Below are 15687 nucleotides of genomic sequence, written 5' to 3'. Positions count from 1 at the left end.
AGCCCGCCAAAACCTCAGTGGAAGGTGCTGAGAGCAGCGAGGGGGGCTCCTGTGCTGAACAGGTAAGGCGTCCTCCCCTGGCAGGCTGTTAACCCCCGGGATGCTGGAGCACTTCCATAACGCTCCAGCCCACATCCCTAGTGGTCGAGTGTGAACACAGGCTCAGCGCCTGGCTCCACTATACTGCTATCCCCAGGGAGCCCCCCAGCCCTGGGGACAATGGACTGCGTAACAGCGGGCGTCTACCGAAGACGCCCACTGCTTAACTTTATGATGCCCCCTGTAGGTCCGGCCACAATCCAAGGGCACCGGGGGCTCCGCTAGCTGGAACCCCCAAATTCACCGGATCACTACTGGTGGTCGGCGCCGGCAGGGGTCTCTGAGCGGCGGCATGGACGTCCGCTGGACTGTCCATGCTACTGCTCTTGAAGATCTTCAGGGGCTGTGAAACTTAGCCCCCGTGTGGTAACCCAGCTCCGGCCGGGAACCTACTGAAACTGAGGTGCCTTGGCCTAGGGGCGGGGTATAGGAGGGGGCCCGGTGCATCCTGGGATAACCGATTTAACTGTGTGGTGCCCATGGACGAAGCCTAGAACCCAAGGTATCCCTGTGGATCCCTAAGGACCCTGGAGTAGAAACCTGGACTGTTAGGGTGCCTTGAGGAGAGTTTGGGAACCACTGGTCTAGTCACAATACAATACATCAGCTCTCTTGATTAGCCCTTAAACTCATCTAACAGATCATGCTTACCAGCATTTCTACTTGGTAAGAGCAGTAACCAATGTAATTTTTAATGACTGTTCAGGCAATGAATTGCTCTGAAAATATTAACACAGTGGAAGCATCATTCATACATTACCACTGACACAAGCACCTATCAATATAATCGTCCCACCAGAAATCTGAACTTTATACTAAGCAGAGGCTGTAGCAATCCTTAAAGAATCTTTATTTTTAAAATGATACATCCCTACCATACAAATATATAAGATAGCCAGTAAACATAAAAAATTACAGATAAAAGACAGTCATACAGAGGTTACAGAGCTATGTGCAATAGTCTGGGACATGGGCTAGCAGGGCTACAGTCCAACTCAGAACTTCTTCAAGCCATAGCCCACAGTAAGATGCTGTCTGTTGCCATTTAGTGGGGGAGAGTGCCATACTGCAGAGCTAGTGCGTTTGTGGAAGCGGGGTTTGCTTTTATTAAACATATCCTCCAGTTTCGGACTGTCGATGGTGCCAAACAACCTGTCCAGATCTATGGGGTGGTAGTACTGTTGGCGCACAGATTGATCTAGCTGGTTTCCTGAAAATAGAAACATTATTAATAAACCTGTGACAATGAATCTCTTTACTGAACAATTATAATGACCAACACTAACCAGATGCCCAAGCTGGTATGGGCTTACGAGGTTTGCCCTCTTCATCAGTGGAGTCATCACTGTTCAAGTCCATGCCATAGTCATCTGAATTGCTCTTGGCAGCATACGGTTTGCAGCCCTTTGGAGTCATCTCATAGGATTCACAGGCTGGGGATTTCTGTGTAATAAGCACAGGAGAGACTTACGTTTGGTAAGATATGATGTATGCTACTCAAATGTTACATTGAATGGTTATGAGCGAGTGTCAGGAGATTAGAAATGGCTTATCTTTGTAAGGAGAACGTTATTCCATCCGGCACTGGAATAGGAATCCAAAAGATGGAATTGGATGTAAAATAACACAATGTATAAGCCATACTATGATTGTGGTCTCTAATTAGAATATCCTTAACCTAAATTTTATAAATAATGAAGATTGATTTACTCAGCTACCAGGAGATTCCCAATTCCATCTTTTGGGTGCCTGTTCCAGCGCTGGAGGAAAAAAAATAAACGATTCCTTGACTAAACACTGTGGCAGCATGGTTGGCTTAGTGGTTAGTATTGCAGTCTCACAGCGCTGAGGTCTTGGGTTCAATTCCGACAAACACCCCATCTGTGTTGATATTATATGCATGTTCTAACTATGCTTGTGTGTACCCCCTCTGGGTGATTCAGTTTCCTCATACGATCCAAAAAAAAAAATTCTGGCAGATTAATTTAAATACTAACAAAAAATAAAAAAGGAACCCTAGTGCAGAAGTACTCAACAAGTGGCCCTCCAGCTGCTGGGGAACTACACATCCCAGCATGCCCTGTCGCAGTTTTAGCATGCCCTAATATGCTGGGATGTGTAGTTTCACAGCAGCAGGAGGCCTGCATGTTGAATTACCCTGTCCTAGTGTATGACCTATGTAACAAATGCAATAGCGTAAGCATAATACAAAAGTTAAAATGTTAGTATTGAAATCATTGATGTGAAAAGCACTACACCTCTACGTAAGCAGTGGTTTTGATACTGAGAATTTGAAGGCAAATGACACTGAGAACAAAGTTGTCTTTAGGTCACGTTATACTTCGTCAGCGTGCCCTAGGCTCTCTGCCATCAGTCCCCAAGTACCTGGATATCTACAGTAACATTCAGCACTGGTGCATTGGCTGCAGCCACTCTCTCCTGCTCCTCACGCAATCTCTGCGCCTGTTCTTTCAGTTTCTTGGCCTCCATCTCTCTGTGTAGTCTTTCCTGACGCTCATGTTCCAGCCTCTCCTGCTGCTCCTAGAATGCCAAGGCCAGTGTTTTAGCATTTATAGTTACTACTTGGATTAAGTGTGCCAATATAAAAGATTACAAGCTAGCAAGCGGCTAGGATTTACTCACTCTTCTTTTGCGTTCCTCCGCCTCTCTGCGCTGCTGCTCCTTCTCCTGTGCCGCTCGATCAAGTTCTCTCTGCAGCTGAACAGCCTTTTCTTTCTCTGCACGCTCCCTTTCCCTATAAAAGGAATTAAAATAATGTTACATGAAGGCTTGGGATATAAGGCAGAGTATACTTTATGCATTAATGACAGGGTATTGGTAAAAATAGGTTTGCCACCTCTGAAGTCTGAGACGCTCCTGCTCTTTTTCAGCTGCCAACTGCAGCTCCCGTTGCCGTTCGCGTTCCTGCTCTGCTTGCCGCATCTCTGCCAGCTTTCTCTGTTTTTCCTGCTCCTCCTCATCCCGCTTTTTCTGGGAGAGAAGCTCCTGTTGTCTGCGCTCCTCTTCCTCCTAGCGACAAGTTAGCACACAAGAACATTACTTCTGCTATATAAAATAAAGGTCCATTTAGGTGACTGCTTAAATAGGTTACAATATATAACAAACAAGTAAAACACTAAAAGGCGCTTATCCACTACACGAGAGTGGAACGACTATACGATTAGAACATCTTAAACGATCATACCGTGCAGTGGATAATGTGCCAACACTGAATAATATGTCGTTCAGTGCAGGCACCCTCCCTCATCCACCGAACATGCACAACTTGACTATCTCGTCAGGTTGGCCCTGCATGTTCAGCCGATGACAAATACTGACAACGACAAGCGGGAGCATGCATCACTGGTTGTTTCCGGCGTAATTACTGCGCGATTAATGAACGATATCGTAATTGCAAATTCTCGTGTAAAGTAGCGCCTTAGCAAGTGCCCTCATGTGCGCACACATGACAAAATAGCACCTGAAATTAATACAACAGCAACCATGTGACAGATTAGCTCTTAGGTTCCAGTACCACACACACTACACACCTGTTTTATTTTTAGTTTCCGCGCTTCCTCCTCTTGCCGCCTCCTATTCTCTGTTTCCTCCTGCTTTTTAACAGTGATTTTCTTTTTGGCTTTGTCGTCCGCTATGCGGTCTTCTCGCACCTGTAAGGTAAAATTACAACTTTCAACATAAAACAGCACAAACCGCAATCCAGGTTTGTCTTCTTAGTCACTAAAGTTTCTAATAGCGCAAACAACCTGTACGGTGTCAAACAGCTGCATACAATTTTGTACCACCATTACTATTGGGATGGGGACTCAGAACTTGTGATCTCACTGAACTTTTAATGTACTCCATTTATTCATTGATCATCATAAGGGTAGGCTTTAGCAACCATAGAGCACAACCAGTTTAAAATGGTAAACATATAGAACAAAACAAGAGGCAACACTCAAAAATATCACAGGAAGCAACAGAAATTTTGTACTCATAAAACCCGCATTGTTCTCCATATGGGGGACACTGCTAGACGCTGGGAGAGCCTCAATAGCATGCACAAAGGGGTCTATGTACTAAGCCTTGGAGAGAGATCAAGTAGTTGGAGATAAACTAAATAAGTCAGCTCCTATCTCCATCCAATTTCTCGCTCTACAAGGATTAGTATATACAGTAGTTAACTAACTCAATCTCCAACTCCCCCCCACCACCACTGGACCATAACTTTATTATCTAACAAAGTCGAATGAAGAACCACATACAGCAAGACCCACAAAGTCCCCCAGATGATGTCCTAAGACAAGCCTAAGGAGGGGGTAAGATCTGGAAAGCAATGTGCAGTACTTGACACCAAAAACTCAGCATCTCAGGCAGTAGAATACAAGAGACTTCGTAAATGTAAGCAGAGGGAACACATTTGTCTCCCTGCGCATATTGCTTGACCGAGACACCATGCCTAGTCACCCAAGAAGCACAGCTCACAGCTTGAGGAATGCAATCACAAGCCTGTACTATGGAAACAGACACCTGTCCCATAGTGGCGATAAACCCCTGTGCTACAGATTGCTCAGAGGCCAGTCAGCACCTGCTATGAGCATCTAAAAACACCAGAGGCCATCAGTGCCACAAAGAGTTGAAGTATGGTTAAGGTAGTTCCACAAGGCCAAACCACCATGAGATCAGATAATTGGAGGAATCGTCCCGTTTCAAATGGGGGAGGGTTGTAAGGGTGGTCACTTTCAAAAGTGGTTGTTATATCAGGAAACACTTCTGGTCAAGACAACAGCCCACAGAAAAGAGAGGCTCTAGGGAGGAGGTACAACTGAGTCATGTGACACTTTGAAAGGCCAAAGACTAGATGTAAACTCCAAGAAGGAACAGATGAGATCTAAGGCAACAGTGTGTGCAGAAAGGAGGAGTGCATATCAGGGATTAAGGTCAGCCTGTACACACAATAGCTGGTTGACATACAATAAGCATAGTCTAGACCACTGCTCCAGAAAACCAGGCCAGAAAAGCGGACTCAAAAGAACTGAGCCCTCTCCGATAGAAAGACGCCTATCTTATCTAACAACCTGGCCTGAAAAACTGCATGCCATATACATCCGAGCCAGACAGGAGAAATGCTGAGGCCACGGGCACTAGTCCTGCTGATGCATTTGATCACACTCTCCCAGAGGCAATGTTGGACTGAATACTAATGAACCAGTCATCCAAGACCCATAAAAAGCCTAGCTCAGGACGTAAGGGACAAAATAATCCAGACCAAAAATATCATCCAGCAAAAGGCACTGCCTACAAGAAAGCCAGCATTCACCTAGGCAAAGCCGCCTTGCTGGTGTCGACAAAAGGCTCAAAAAAATAATCAGCCTCTGGAACCAGCAGACACAGGGGGTTCTGAAGCAGCCCAAAGACCACAATCCAAACAGGAAATTACAATGACACCAAGCTAACTGCATAAGGACATTCTGATAAGGAACATTTGTGGAGCCGTCAGAGATATCAACAAAAGGCCCAGAACTGGAAATAGAATTTCCAAATCCCAAATACAAGCCGTGCTCTAAGTGCCACCCCAGAAGGCACATGGATATAAGGGACTTTAATGTTCTATGATGCGAGGATGCCCCCAGATCAGGGGCACACCTAATCTGCACCTAATAGTGACCCAACGTGAACCTCCCACAAAAAGGAATCCTTTGGATTTGGTATTCCCATGAATAAAATTAAAGCTGTAATAGCCGAAATTTAAATGGATGCAACCAATCTACCAGGGACAGAAGTGCTGCTCAGGTACAGTTAAACCTGGAACTATCAGGCAATTGGTCAGGGCCCAGTACAATAATCCCAAACCACAGCTAAGACAAGCCGTTGATCATCTTGGATGGCAAAAATCCCAGCATCAGTGGCTAGTCAAGAACCATGGAAGGTGCTCTGAGGTTTGAGCCACTACACAGACATGCTACCATTCTGACAGAAAACTGCTAATGCCACTGTCTCTGTAATCTGATCACTGGGAGAAAATAGCTCAGAATGTAGAATATAAAAGACTTACTGCCCCAAAAAGCAGACCTGTCTGCAAAATGCATTGACACTACAAAATTAGTAACTTACATATGTATTTAATGCTTTACTTGAATTGCCTTTGCCTAATGTTATTATATATACACACCCCTACACTTTTTTTTATTTTTTTAAGATTATATATTAAGCAATTCTATATTTTTATGGTTTTTATTTAACTTTTTAGTTTGGTCTATAAATTGTGAAACAAATTGAGTTTGTGTGTCCACCTCCAAGACATTGATATTCTATACATCATACACTTGGTATGTTATGATACCAATATGGTATGGACATTCTCTTATATATAAATAGGTAATTATAGAGCAATGCTGCATACACGGTACAACTTGCACAACCAAAGATATCGATGATAGATTTCCATCCAACATTCTGTAGTGCAGGGCAAACTATTCTGGGTGTACACACTAATAGAGATCTATGATAGATATCTATCAGTGAAGTCATGTCTTTACAGGCAAGTCTTGACAAACTTGGTCAAGTTGGCCTGCATGTACGGTCGACCATAGATATCGTTATTGTTCATGCCGGAATGCGCATCGTTGGTCAACCGGTCACGGCATAAAAATGAACGATATGAACGATTTATTGTTGAACTACATCGTTAAGGAAAATTGTCCTGTGTGTATGCAGCATAAAGGAGGATTTCCCAGCAAGAATACTATACTATATTAGTGGTTTCAACACACCCGGATAAACAACCTATTACTACATTAAAAAAACAAAACAAAAACACAACAATGACAGAAAGCCCTAGTCTGTGTCTATAAACAGCCATGAGTAAGTTTTACAGCAGTCCAGAAGAAAAGCTCACCAAGGATGAGCCCCATTGAAGGGGTGGGAACAATTCCCTATTCAGGCCAGAGTAGAAAATTGAGTCATCCAGAGGTTGTTTTCCCCCCATTATTTCTCCGCGAGGCCTACAGCTGTTGCAGTATCCACTGGAACATAACTGTCGGCCGCTGGAGCCTGTCAAACAGATCATGTGAGCAGGGCAACTAATCTCAGTCCATCGCTGCCCTGTTGTAGGCAGTAGCCATCTCTTTAATTGATGCTGTAGGCTCCCTGGAAGCAGTATGGCCGGTGTCTTTTCACTCTGGAAACCTCTACAGAGCAGAAAACACACTGAGTACCAGCGCTGTGGACCCAGTCTGTGGGGCACCAAGTCCCATTAAAGGTTGACTGAGGCACAATAATAAAGTCAAAATAAAATAAATGTAAAAAAATAAATCTCCATGCCTACTGAAGACCCAGCGGAGGAGGGAGGAGTTTGTTGGTTAACTATTTAATTCTTACGTCTGAGCCTCCCCTCTAAACCCAGAGTCTAGCAGTCTCCCCCAGTTAAGGCAGTAAGAGGAAAACTATTTTTGTATGTGTGTGTGTTACTGCTGGCTGTTACAGGGTTTATGAAATGTATAGATCAGGACCAACTTAAAAAACACTTACCTTCTCACTCTTCTCATCTATTTGGGCATATTTCTGCTCCATCTTTTTCTTTTTCTCTTCCTCCATCTGTTCCACTCTCTCACGCGCTTGCAACACCTTACGCAATCGTTCTTCCCTCCTCCTAAAATAAGGTAAATTAAGGCAGAAGAACGAACTGAAACTGCACCATAGAAATAATCTGAATGAGAAATAAATCTATTGGTTTTAAAGGTCACTAGATCCCTCTGCTTGCGTCACTGTGTGGTGTAAACATCAACCTAACTGCGTAAGCTTTACAGAAAACAAGTGCGAGGACTCGCTCATTACTGCACCGTCTGGTTACTCACAGCTTAAGTTCCTCCTGTTTTCGTTTCTTTCCCTCCTCAATCTTCTGCTTGCGCTGAAGCTCAGCCTCTTCCTTTTTACGTAGAGCTTCAAGGCGCTGACGCTCCTTCTCCTAAGAAAATACAAAAAGAAAAATGAAGGCACCCAAACACCAACCACCTGTTTGATATACCCCAGACTGTGCAAATAGAACAGCCACACCAAGCAAAGTGACCAGCACCCTCTCACACACCTGTGACACCTTCAAAACATTGGAATTTACTTACTTCTGTCTGGTATTACCCAAGGAAGGAAAACAAAAAACAAAATTGAGAGTATAAGAAACGGTTTCTGAATCAATCATTAAAAAAATACTAAGGGGGGGATACGAATACCATGGGGTATAGAGGTGCATGCAGGAGCTTGAGCACTCTAAGAAACTAGTCACACTAAACTGCTTCTCCTCTGTCTCCCTCAGCCTATAGACTCGGATCAGTCATTTTTCTAACCAAGCCTCACACAACAGAATGATTAAGTATTTAACGCAAGTATATAAATCCCACTCTCAACAAGCAATTGGGGGGTGGGGACGACACTGGAACCATGGGGATCTTCCAGAAGGAAGAGGAAGGAAGGGAACCATATGAAATTGGCGTGTGCTAAACAAAGTCAGCATCTTTGGATGCAAACAGCAATTCTGTAGAATTTGCAAAGGTATGGACAGATGACTGTGTGGCCACCAGCTTGGTTTTGCATTTAACATGCTTGTTCCTTCGACTAAAGTGCAGTTATCCGGCTTACCTAATAGCATCAGGGCCAGCACTTTAGTCACGAGTACCGGCATTCTGCGACTAAACACCCAGGTTAAGTAGAGAGAACCAGCATTCTCCGACTTAACTTGTAAGTGTTGGACTTAAACAGTGCACTGAATGGACTAGCCCCGAGACCAAACCTTCCGCCACTATTCAACTCCCACTGCATTGAATCTCCCCCTAGAGAAAATAGTAAATTCTGCACAGTATATAAGGTGAACCTGTTAATACATGTATGGTTTACCAAGTGTCCAACAGCATTACTTGCTATCTCCTCTGCAAGTGAACAGTCATATATACACGACTCAAATGTAATTAACCATAGTAGCATAAAAATCTAAATCTAGTGTAACAATTAAGTGTCACCACGCACATACCTTTGGATCTGTTTTTAGTGGGGTGTTGCGTTTTATAAAGGATTTCACCATCAGACTCTTCCCAATAGATCCTGGCGTCATCATCAGAAACTGATTCTTCTGCACTGTATGCAGAAAACTCTTCATATGGGGAGGAGGTTTTACAACCTAGAAGAAAAGATACATAGACTTAGCTGTAATGTCCAAGGGAAGGGGTGTTCTTTCAACAGGATGGGAACTTACTTTGCTGGGAGGACATGGTGGAGATGGAGTCTTCTTCCTGGGAGGGGAGAGCATCTGATCATCGCTGAGAGGCTCGTCATCAGACAGTTCATCCACAGCTCGCTTATAACTCTTCCGCCTGTAATAAAACGGCAGGATTAGATTTAATCCTTAATCTAAAAACAAAGCTACGACATCTAAACTAGCGTTCTACAATAACTCCTGTTTATCACTGTAGGTACAATTTCTATACACTCCGAAAAACTATACAGGTTGAGTCTCCCATATCCAAATATTCAGAAATACTGAATATTCCGAAATACCGAATTATTTTGGCATGACTGAGTTAATGAAACCTTTGATTTTGATGGTTCAATGTACACAAACTTTGGCTAAGGCACAAATTAAAAATATTGTATAAAGTTACCTTCAGGCTGTGTATAAAGGTGTATATAAAACAAATTCATATTGTGTGTATATATTTGGGTCCCATTCCCAAGATATTTCATTATGACAACAGAATATTCTGTATTTTGGAATATTTGCGTGCCAAGCATTTTGGATATGGGAGACTCAACCTGTACTTCACTTAACTAATACCCCTTTCAGACAGAAAACCAAAATTACCGGGTCTTTCATTTGAACCCGGTAATTTGATGGTCAACACAGGTATTGTTCCGGGACTTCAACCCGGGATTTTTGACCCGGGTTGATCCTTTCAGACAGAATACATAGCCATATTAATCAGCAAATTACTGGATAGAAATGTATGATTTGGTAATTTGCCAATCCCTGTCTACCCCCCTTCAGACAGAAGAGCAAAACAACCCAGCACGCAAATGCTGGGTTATTTGTCATCTTCTGTCTGAAAGTGGTATAAGAGGAAGTCATTCAACAAGTCCCATTCATTAACAAAAGGCATAAACATATAATGAAGATAAATGATCAAGCAAGGGGACATACGGTATGTACTACACAAACTATGGAGCATATACAATGATAGACGAAACTAGGCAAAATAAACACAAAAATAGCCCTCAGAGTTGCAGGTCTACAGTGTTCCCAGACTCCTGGCTGGGCTTCTACATCACATTGCACACTCCACCAAAAAGAAAAAAAGGTGGTGCCATGCTACAGTCTCATTTACTATATTCCAGTGTCCTGACTTCTAGGGGGTGAAGTACACTGGCCTTACTATTGCTGAAGTGTAGTTACACTAGAGTTACAAATAGGACCTTCCTCTTTGTACAGAGTTCAAGCACTAGTAAGACATTTACCTTATAGTCTGATCATCAAGTATGTCTGAACCAGTTTCTGTAAATACAGAATCAAATCAGAAAGTCAAATATGGTTAGAAGGTATTACTACTAGTACAATTTTTACAGTACAATTAAAAGGTCAATTACTGTACTAAAAAAATTCCATAAAAAACCCACAATATTCAAAAATACAAACCTCAAACTAGACAATATAGACCTTTATATATTTAGGTGTGGTATGAGATGTTGACATTTATTATGCCAACACTATAATGCCAACCTGATCAGTATGTTGACGTACGCCATGTCTACATGCTCAGAATGTAGACAGATGACATGCTGACATCCACATTGAATGTCGACATTGTGTATAAATGGAAACACACTAGACGATAATTTGAACGATTTGGCCGATTACAATGCATCGGAACGACAAATCGTCCAGTGTGTAAGACACTATCACAATGTTAAAGGTCGCTCTCTAGCGGGTCGTCTGTTGCATCCTCAGATTTAAATGTACATGCAGAAAGATCTGAGTGTGTTGCTACTGATGCCATGCTGCTGGATGCAGCATGGCCCCCGCTACTGAACTTCCTTAGAACTCGAGGAAGAAAGGAGACTGGAGGAAACAGGTAGGCAAACTGGAAGGCCCACTTCACTGGCAGAGCGTCCACCAAGGTTGCCTCGGCATCTCTTGTTCTGGACCCATACACTGGTAATTTGTGATTGTGTCAGGAGGCCATGAGGTCCACCTCTGGGAGGCCCCATTTGTCCGCTAGGAGTTGAAACACCTCTTGGTGAAGAGACCATTCCCCTGGATGCATGTCGGGACGGCTGAGGAATTCAGCTTCCTATTTGAGAACTCCCGGAATGAACACTGCCGAAATGGCCGGGAGGTGACTCTGCCCATGTCAGAATGTCTGTCATTGCTGGCCATCTTAGAGTGCCTCCTTGATGGTTGATGTAAGCTACCGTGGTGGCGTTGTCGAACTGAACCTGCACGGGGTTCCCGTGAAGTACAGTATGTGTATGGCCATCTTAAGAGCCCTGTAAACAGCCCGAAATTCCAATATGTTCATTGGAAGAGTTGCTCCAACTGCTGTCCAATGACCCTAAAAAAAAAAAAAAAAAAAGTGCGGACCGGTCACTGCGCCCCAGCTATGAGTACCACCCAGCCCAGGATCCAAAAGGGGCAACCTTTGGTTAAATGAGAAGTCTGCAGCCACCAAGACAAAGACAGACGCACCTCCGGAGCGAGCATTATTGTCTGAGCTTTGATCCAGTAGGGTAATCCGTTCCATCAGGAGAGGATCAGCCCCTGAAGAGGCCTGGAATGAAATTGAGCATATTCCACCATGTCAAAGGTGGACACCATGACTCCCAGAACCTGCATCGCCGAGTGGATTGACAGCCGGCGCCTAGGGAGGCCTCTGCATATTCGTAGTTGTAATATGGAGATCTTGTCTGAAGTCAGAAATATTTTCTGCTGCTGAGAATCCAGTAGGGCCCCCAGATGAATCATCCTGTGCGAGGGATTCAGGGAGGACTTCTTCCAATTCATTAACCACCCGTGCGTCTGTAGAAAGGCAATTGTCAATTGCAGGTGGTGGCGAAGCACTTCTGGAGAACCTGCCAGTAGGAGGAGGTCGTCCATGTATGGTAGTAGCCAGATACTCTGACTCCGCAGATGGGCCGCCATGACAGCCATAACTTTGGTAAGACACCCTTGGAGCTGTGGACAGGCCAAAGGGAAGAGCCCGGAACTGGAAGTGTTGCTGTAGTATAGCAAACCAGAGATAACGCTGGTGAGAGGGCGTTGTAGGGACATGTAGGTATGCGTCCGGAAAATCCAGTGATATCATAAAATCCCCAGATTCCATAGCCAGTATGATGGAGCGTAGGGTTTCCATCCTGAACCTGGGCACCCTGAGGAATTTGTTCAGGGATTTGAGGTTGAGGATAGGCCGATGAGATCCATTCCGCTTCTGCACCAGAAAGAGTAGAATCACCACCAGTCCCTCGCTGGGATAGTGGGACTGGCACAATTACTCTTGCCTGCAGCAAGGACTGTATGGCTTTCTGGATCTGAAAGGCCTTGTTCTTGTCTGAAGAAGGGCCTGTGCAGAAAAACTGGTGAGGTAGTCTTCGAAGGAATGAGAGGGCATACCCGTGAGAGACCACTTCTTTTACCCAAGCGTCCTGGTTTGACACCAGCACTGGGCAAACTGAAGAAGTCAGCCTCCCACTCTGGGATCCCACAGAGGGAGGCTCGTCCCATCAGGCTGAGGGTTTATCCTCTGGTTCGGAAGCAGGGTGTCTTGTGCTCCTGGCCCGTTTCTTAGGCTTGATGTCCTTCTTGGTAGCGGACTGTCTAGGAAAGAACTGTCCTTTGGGTTTTCCATGGGGACAGAAGGACCGAAAAGAAGAGGTTCGAGACTTTGAGGGGGCAGATGCTGAAGACAGAAATGCAGATTTTGATGCTGCCAATGTGTCAGTCTTGTCCAGGTCTGGACCAAACAAGATCTCCTCATTGTATGGCAAGACTTCCAGACCTTCCTTAGAATCAGCATCCGCCCTCCAAGAGCGCAGCCACAGGGAACGGCGGCCGAGACTCTGAAGGTCAGTAGACTGTAATCCAGAGCAGCCTCACCAATATATGCAGCCGCTTAATGTTGCTAACCAATGACACCTGATTCTCAGGAGCTTCCAAGGGGAAGGAGTCCTCAAGTGCATCGGCCCAGCTCTATAGCTTTACCTACCCATGAGAAAGCCATGGACAGGCGGGCAACAGGTCCTGAAAGAGTATATAGATTTCAGGCAAGTTTCCACCTTCCTATCTGTAGGATCCTTTAAAGGAAAAAATGGAAGGCATAGGTAGTGTAGCACTCTTTATTAAACGTATAACATGAGAATCCACCGCAGGGGCCATGTGATCTACTGATCTGATAGAGGGAATACTGCCGAAGTAACCTTAACACGTTTAAACTGAGGGTGTTTAGATTGATGGGCTGGCTCGTCATCCTCTTACCAATATGGAGGTGACAGCACGCACCAAAGCAGGAATATTAATGCTTGACCTAGTCTCCACCTCTTGCAGAGGTGAGTCAGGGTTAGAGGCTTCAGCAATCTCTCCGTCGTCAGATGACATCTCAGACTCAGTTGTGTGGACGGACGACAAAATAGTACGCTTAGCTGGCTTCGGGGGTTTCTCACCATGCAACATGGTCTGAAGGGTGGTAGAATAAGTCACCAGGCTCTGCACTGAAGCAGCGAAAACCTATACCCATGGTGGATGCATAGCCTGTGGTAGTCCCTGTAAGGGAATGACAGACTGCTGAGGTACAGGAGGAGTCTGCATAGTTTAGGTAGACCCCGAGAGGGCATGATGGTCTGTCGAGGTAACCCCCAACTGGGAAAAAAAAACAAAACAATGGAGGCCAGGACCTGAGAAAAGGCAGCCCAACCGTTGTTGTTTTGGGGGAGGTTTAGGAGAGGGGTCTGAGGTTCATGGAGGATTAGAACACCTCTCATGGACACTCCCAAACCAAATCCTCCTCACTTAAACCTGCAAGATAGCAGAAAGGGTGCAGAAGTGTTGTTAACATTGTCGGACACACAATATGGCACGGTGTATGACGCAATCACGAGTATATAGTATACTAGCTGGAGAGCAAAACACTGGTCCTGATGATGCTTGGATAAGCTACAGGAGCCCACTGCCTAAATATGCAAAAAACACTTGTCCTGTCTGATGCTTGGGTTAAGATGCAGGAGCCTTTGCCTAAAAATGGCACAGTGCAGAACACAACAGTATGTGACAGACCTCACAAATACTATCTTTTTATATACGTGAGGTATAAGAACCACCCTACATACACCTGTATTAGGGCAGATTAGAGGAAAGGTATAGATCTATGCTGACAGGGAAAAAAGACCGCCAGGCAGCGCTAGCATAAGTCAGATACAAGGCAGAATTCACACTGCAAATTGGCACTACAATCAACTACGTAGACTCAGTGTCTGGTAGGCAATAATGCTACATACACTAACCCAAGGGAGAGGTATGCAGGGGGACTGGACCTCGCGCTGTCCTGAGAGCAGCAACTGCACCACTTGAAGAAAATGGCCACCAGAGACCTCAGAGGGGGCGTGGCCGGAGGAGAACAGCTCAAAGCAGCCAGACCTCAGAAGAAAGGCACCCTGAGATGAGGGGGAGGAAACGCTTGAAATGGGGAAGCTGTCTCCCCTGGCTGATCGTTAACCCCCCCTGGGATGCTGGTTCCCACACGATTGTCCATGGTGGTCTAGTGGATCACGGTTGCTAGAGCCTGCGTCCACACTCAGCCACCTCCGGTCTATCCCCTGAGACCGTAGGTATTGAATGCCTTAATGCGCGTGTCTGTTACCTGTCCCCTTTGTCCGGCTGCAGTCTTGTTCCTCCCCATGGGCCTTGGCTAGCTCTGACCCCCGGAATACCCGCCGAGCTCCCAGGCTCAGTACTTAAGTCGTGGCAGTGCAGACGTCCCACGGACAGTCTGCTGCTGCACGCTCTAATTGAAGTAAAATTAATAAAAATAAAACAAACTTAAGGGCAGCCCCCTGCGTAATACTGACCAGACTCCGGCCGGGCACCAACAAAACTGAGTTGCTGGCTCGGGGGCGTGGTATAGGGAGAGTGCACAAAGTGCATCTTGGGAGCTGAAAGCTTTTGACTGCGTGGTGCCCGGGATTCAGATCCTCACCTACACCCCAAGGTCTCCCTGTGGCGCCTATGAACCCTGAAGAAAAAAACACGTAATAATGAATAATTTTAATTTAACCTTAATTTGCATACCTGTGGAACCCATGAGTAGGTGAAAATCTCTATTTTAAAGTGAAAGACTTGGTTCAGAGCCTCTGGGAAACACCAACCCTTATTATTAATATTGCATTCAGAAGTTTCTCAATAGTATAATTGGCCAATAGTGATAACAAGAGAATTGGTAAGAACTTACCTTTGTTATCTCTGTTTCTACGAAGTCCATAGGGTCCACAGGGTTGACCTTGGGGTATAGCTGGATCTGGATCCACGGGCACCACGCAGTTAAAGCTTTGCTGCTCCCA

At 45.0% G+C, this 15687-nt stretch overlaps 1 protein-coding gene across 2 annotated transcripts in view; it reads right to left on the bottom strand.

Annotated features, from left to right (window-relative positions):
- Positions 1-932: 932 nt before the first annotated feature.
- The window catches only part of INCENP (inner centromere protein), a 42133-nt gene continuing 27378 nt past the window's right edge, over positions 933-15687 (bottom strand). The window contains exons 8-18 of one of the 2 annotated variants that reach the window (XM_088454549.1): positions 10603-10639; positions 9347-9464; positions 9125-9271; positions 7959-8068; positions 7633-7753; positions 3651-3770; positions 2954-3129; positions 2743-2854; positions 2485-2640; positions 1386-1542; positions 933-1309 (exon numbers count right to left, since the gene is read on the bottom strand). In XM_088454549.1, the coding sequence (XP_088310675.1) occupies positions 1095-1309; positions 1386-1542; positions 2485-2640; positions 2743-2854; positions 2954-3129; positions 3651-3770; positions 7633-7753; positions 7959-8068; positions 9125-9271; positions 9347-9464; positions 10603-10639 (1469 nt within the window). In that variant the 3' untranslated portion in view covers positions 933-1094. The remainder of the gene's footprint in view (positions 1310-1385; positions 1543-2484; positions 2641-2742; positions 2855-2953; positions 3130-3650; positions 3771-7632; positions 7754-7958; positions 8069-9124; positions 9272-9346; positions 9465-10602; positions 10640-15687) is intronic. The other variant, XM_088454550.1, reaches the window with a different exon arrangement.

The sequence above is a fragment of the Taudactylus pleione genome, unplaced genomic scaffold (genome assembly GCF_031769625.1).
Source record: "Taudactylus pleione unplaced genomic scaffold, aTauple2 ptg000619l, whole genome shotgun sequence".
In the NCBI taxonomy this organism is placed as follows: domain Eukaryota; kingdom Metazoa; phylum Chordata; class Amphibia; order Anura; family Myobatrachidae; genus Taudactylus; species Taudactylus pleione.
The sequence above is the reverse complement of the archived record's forward strand: the minus strand, read 5'-3'. Positions and strand labels throughout refer to the sequence as shown.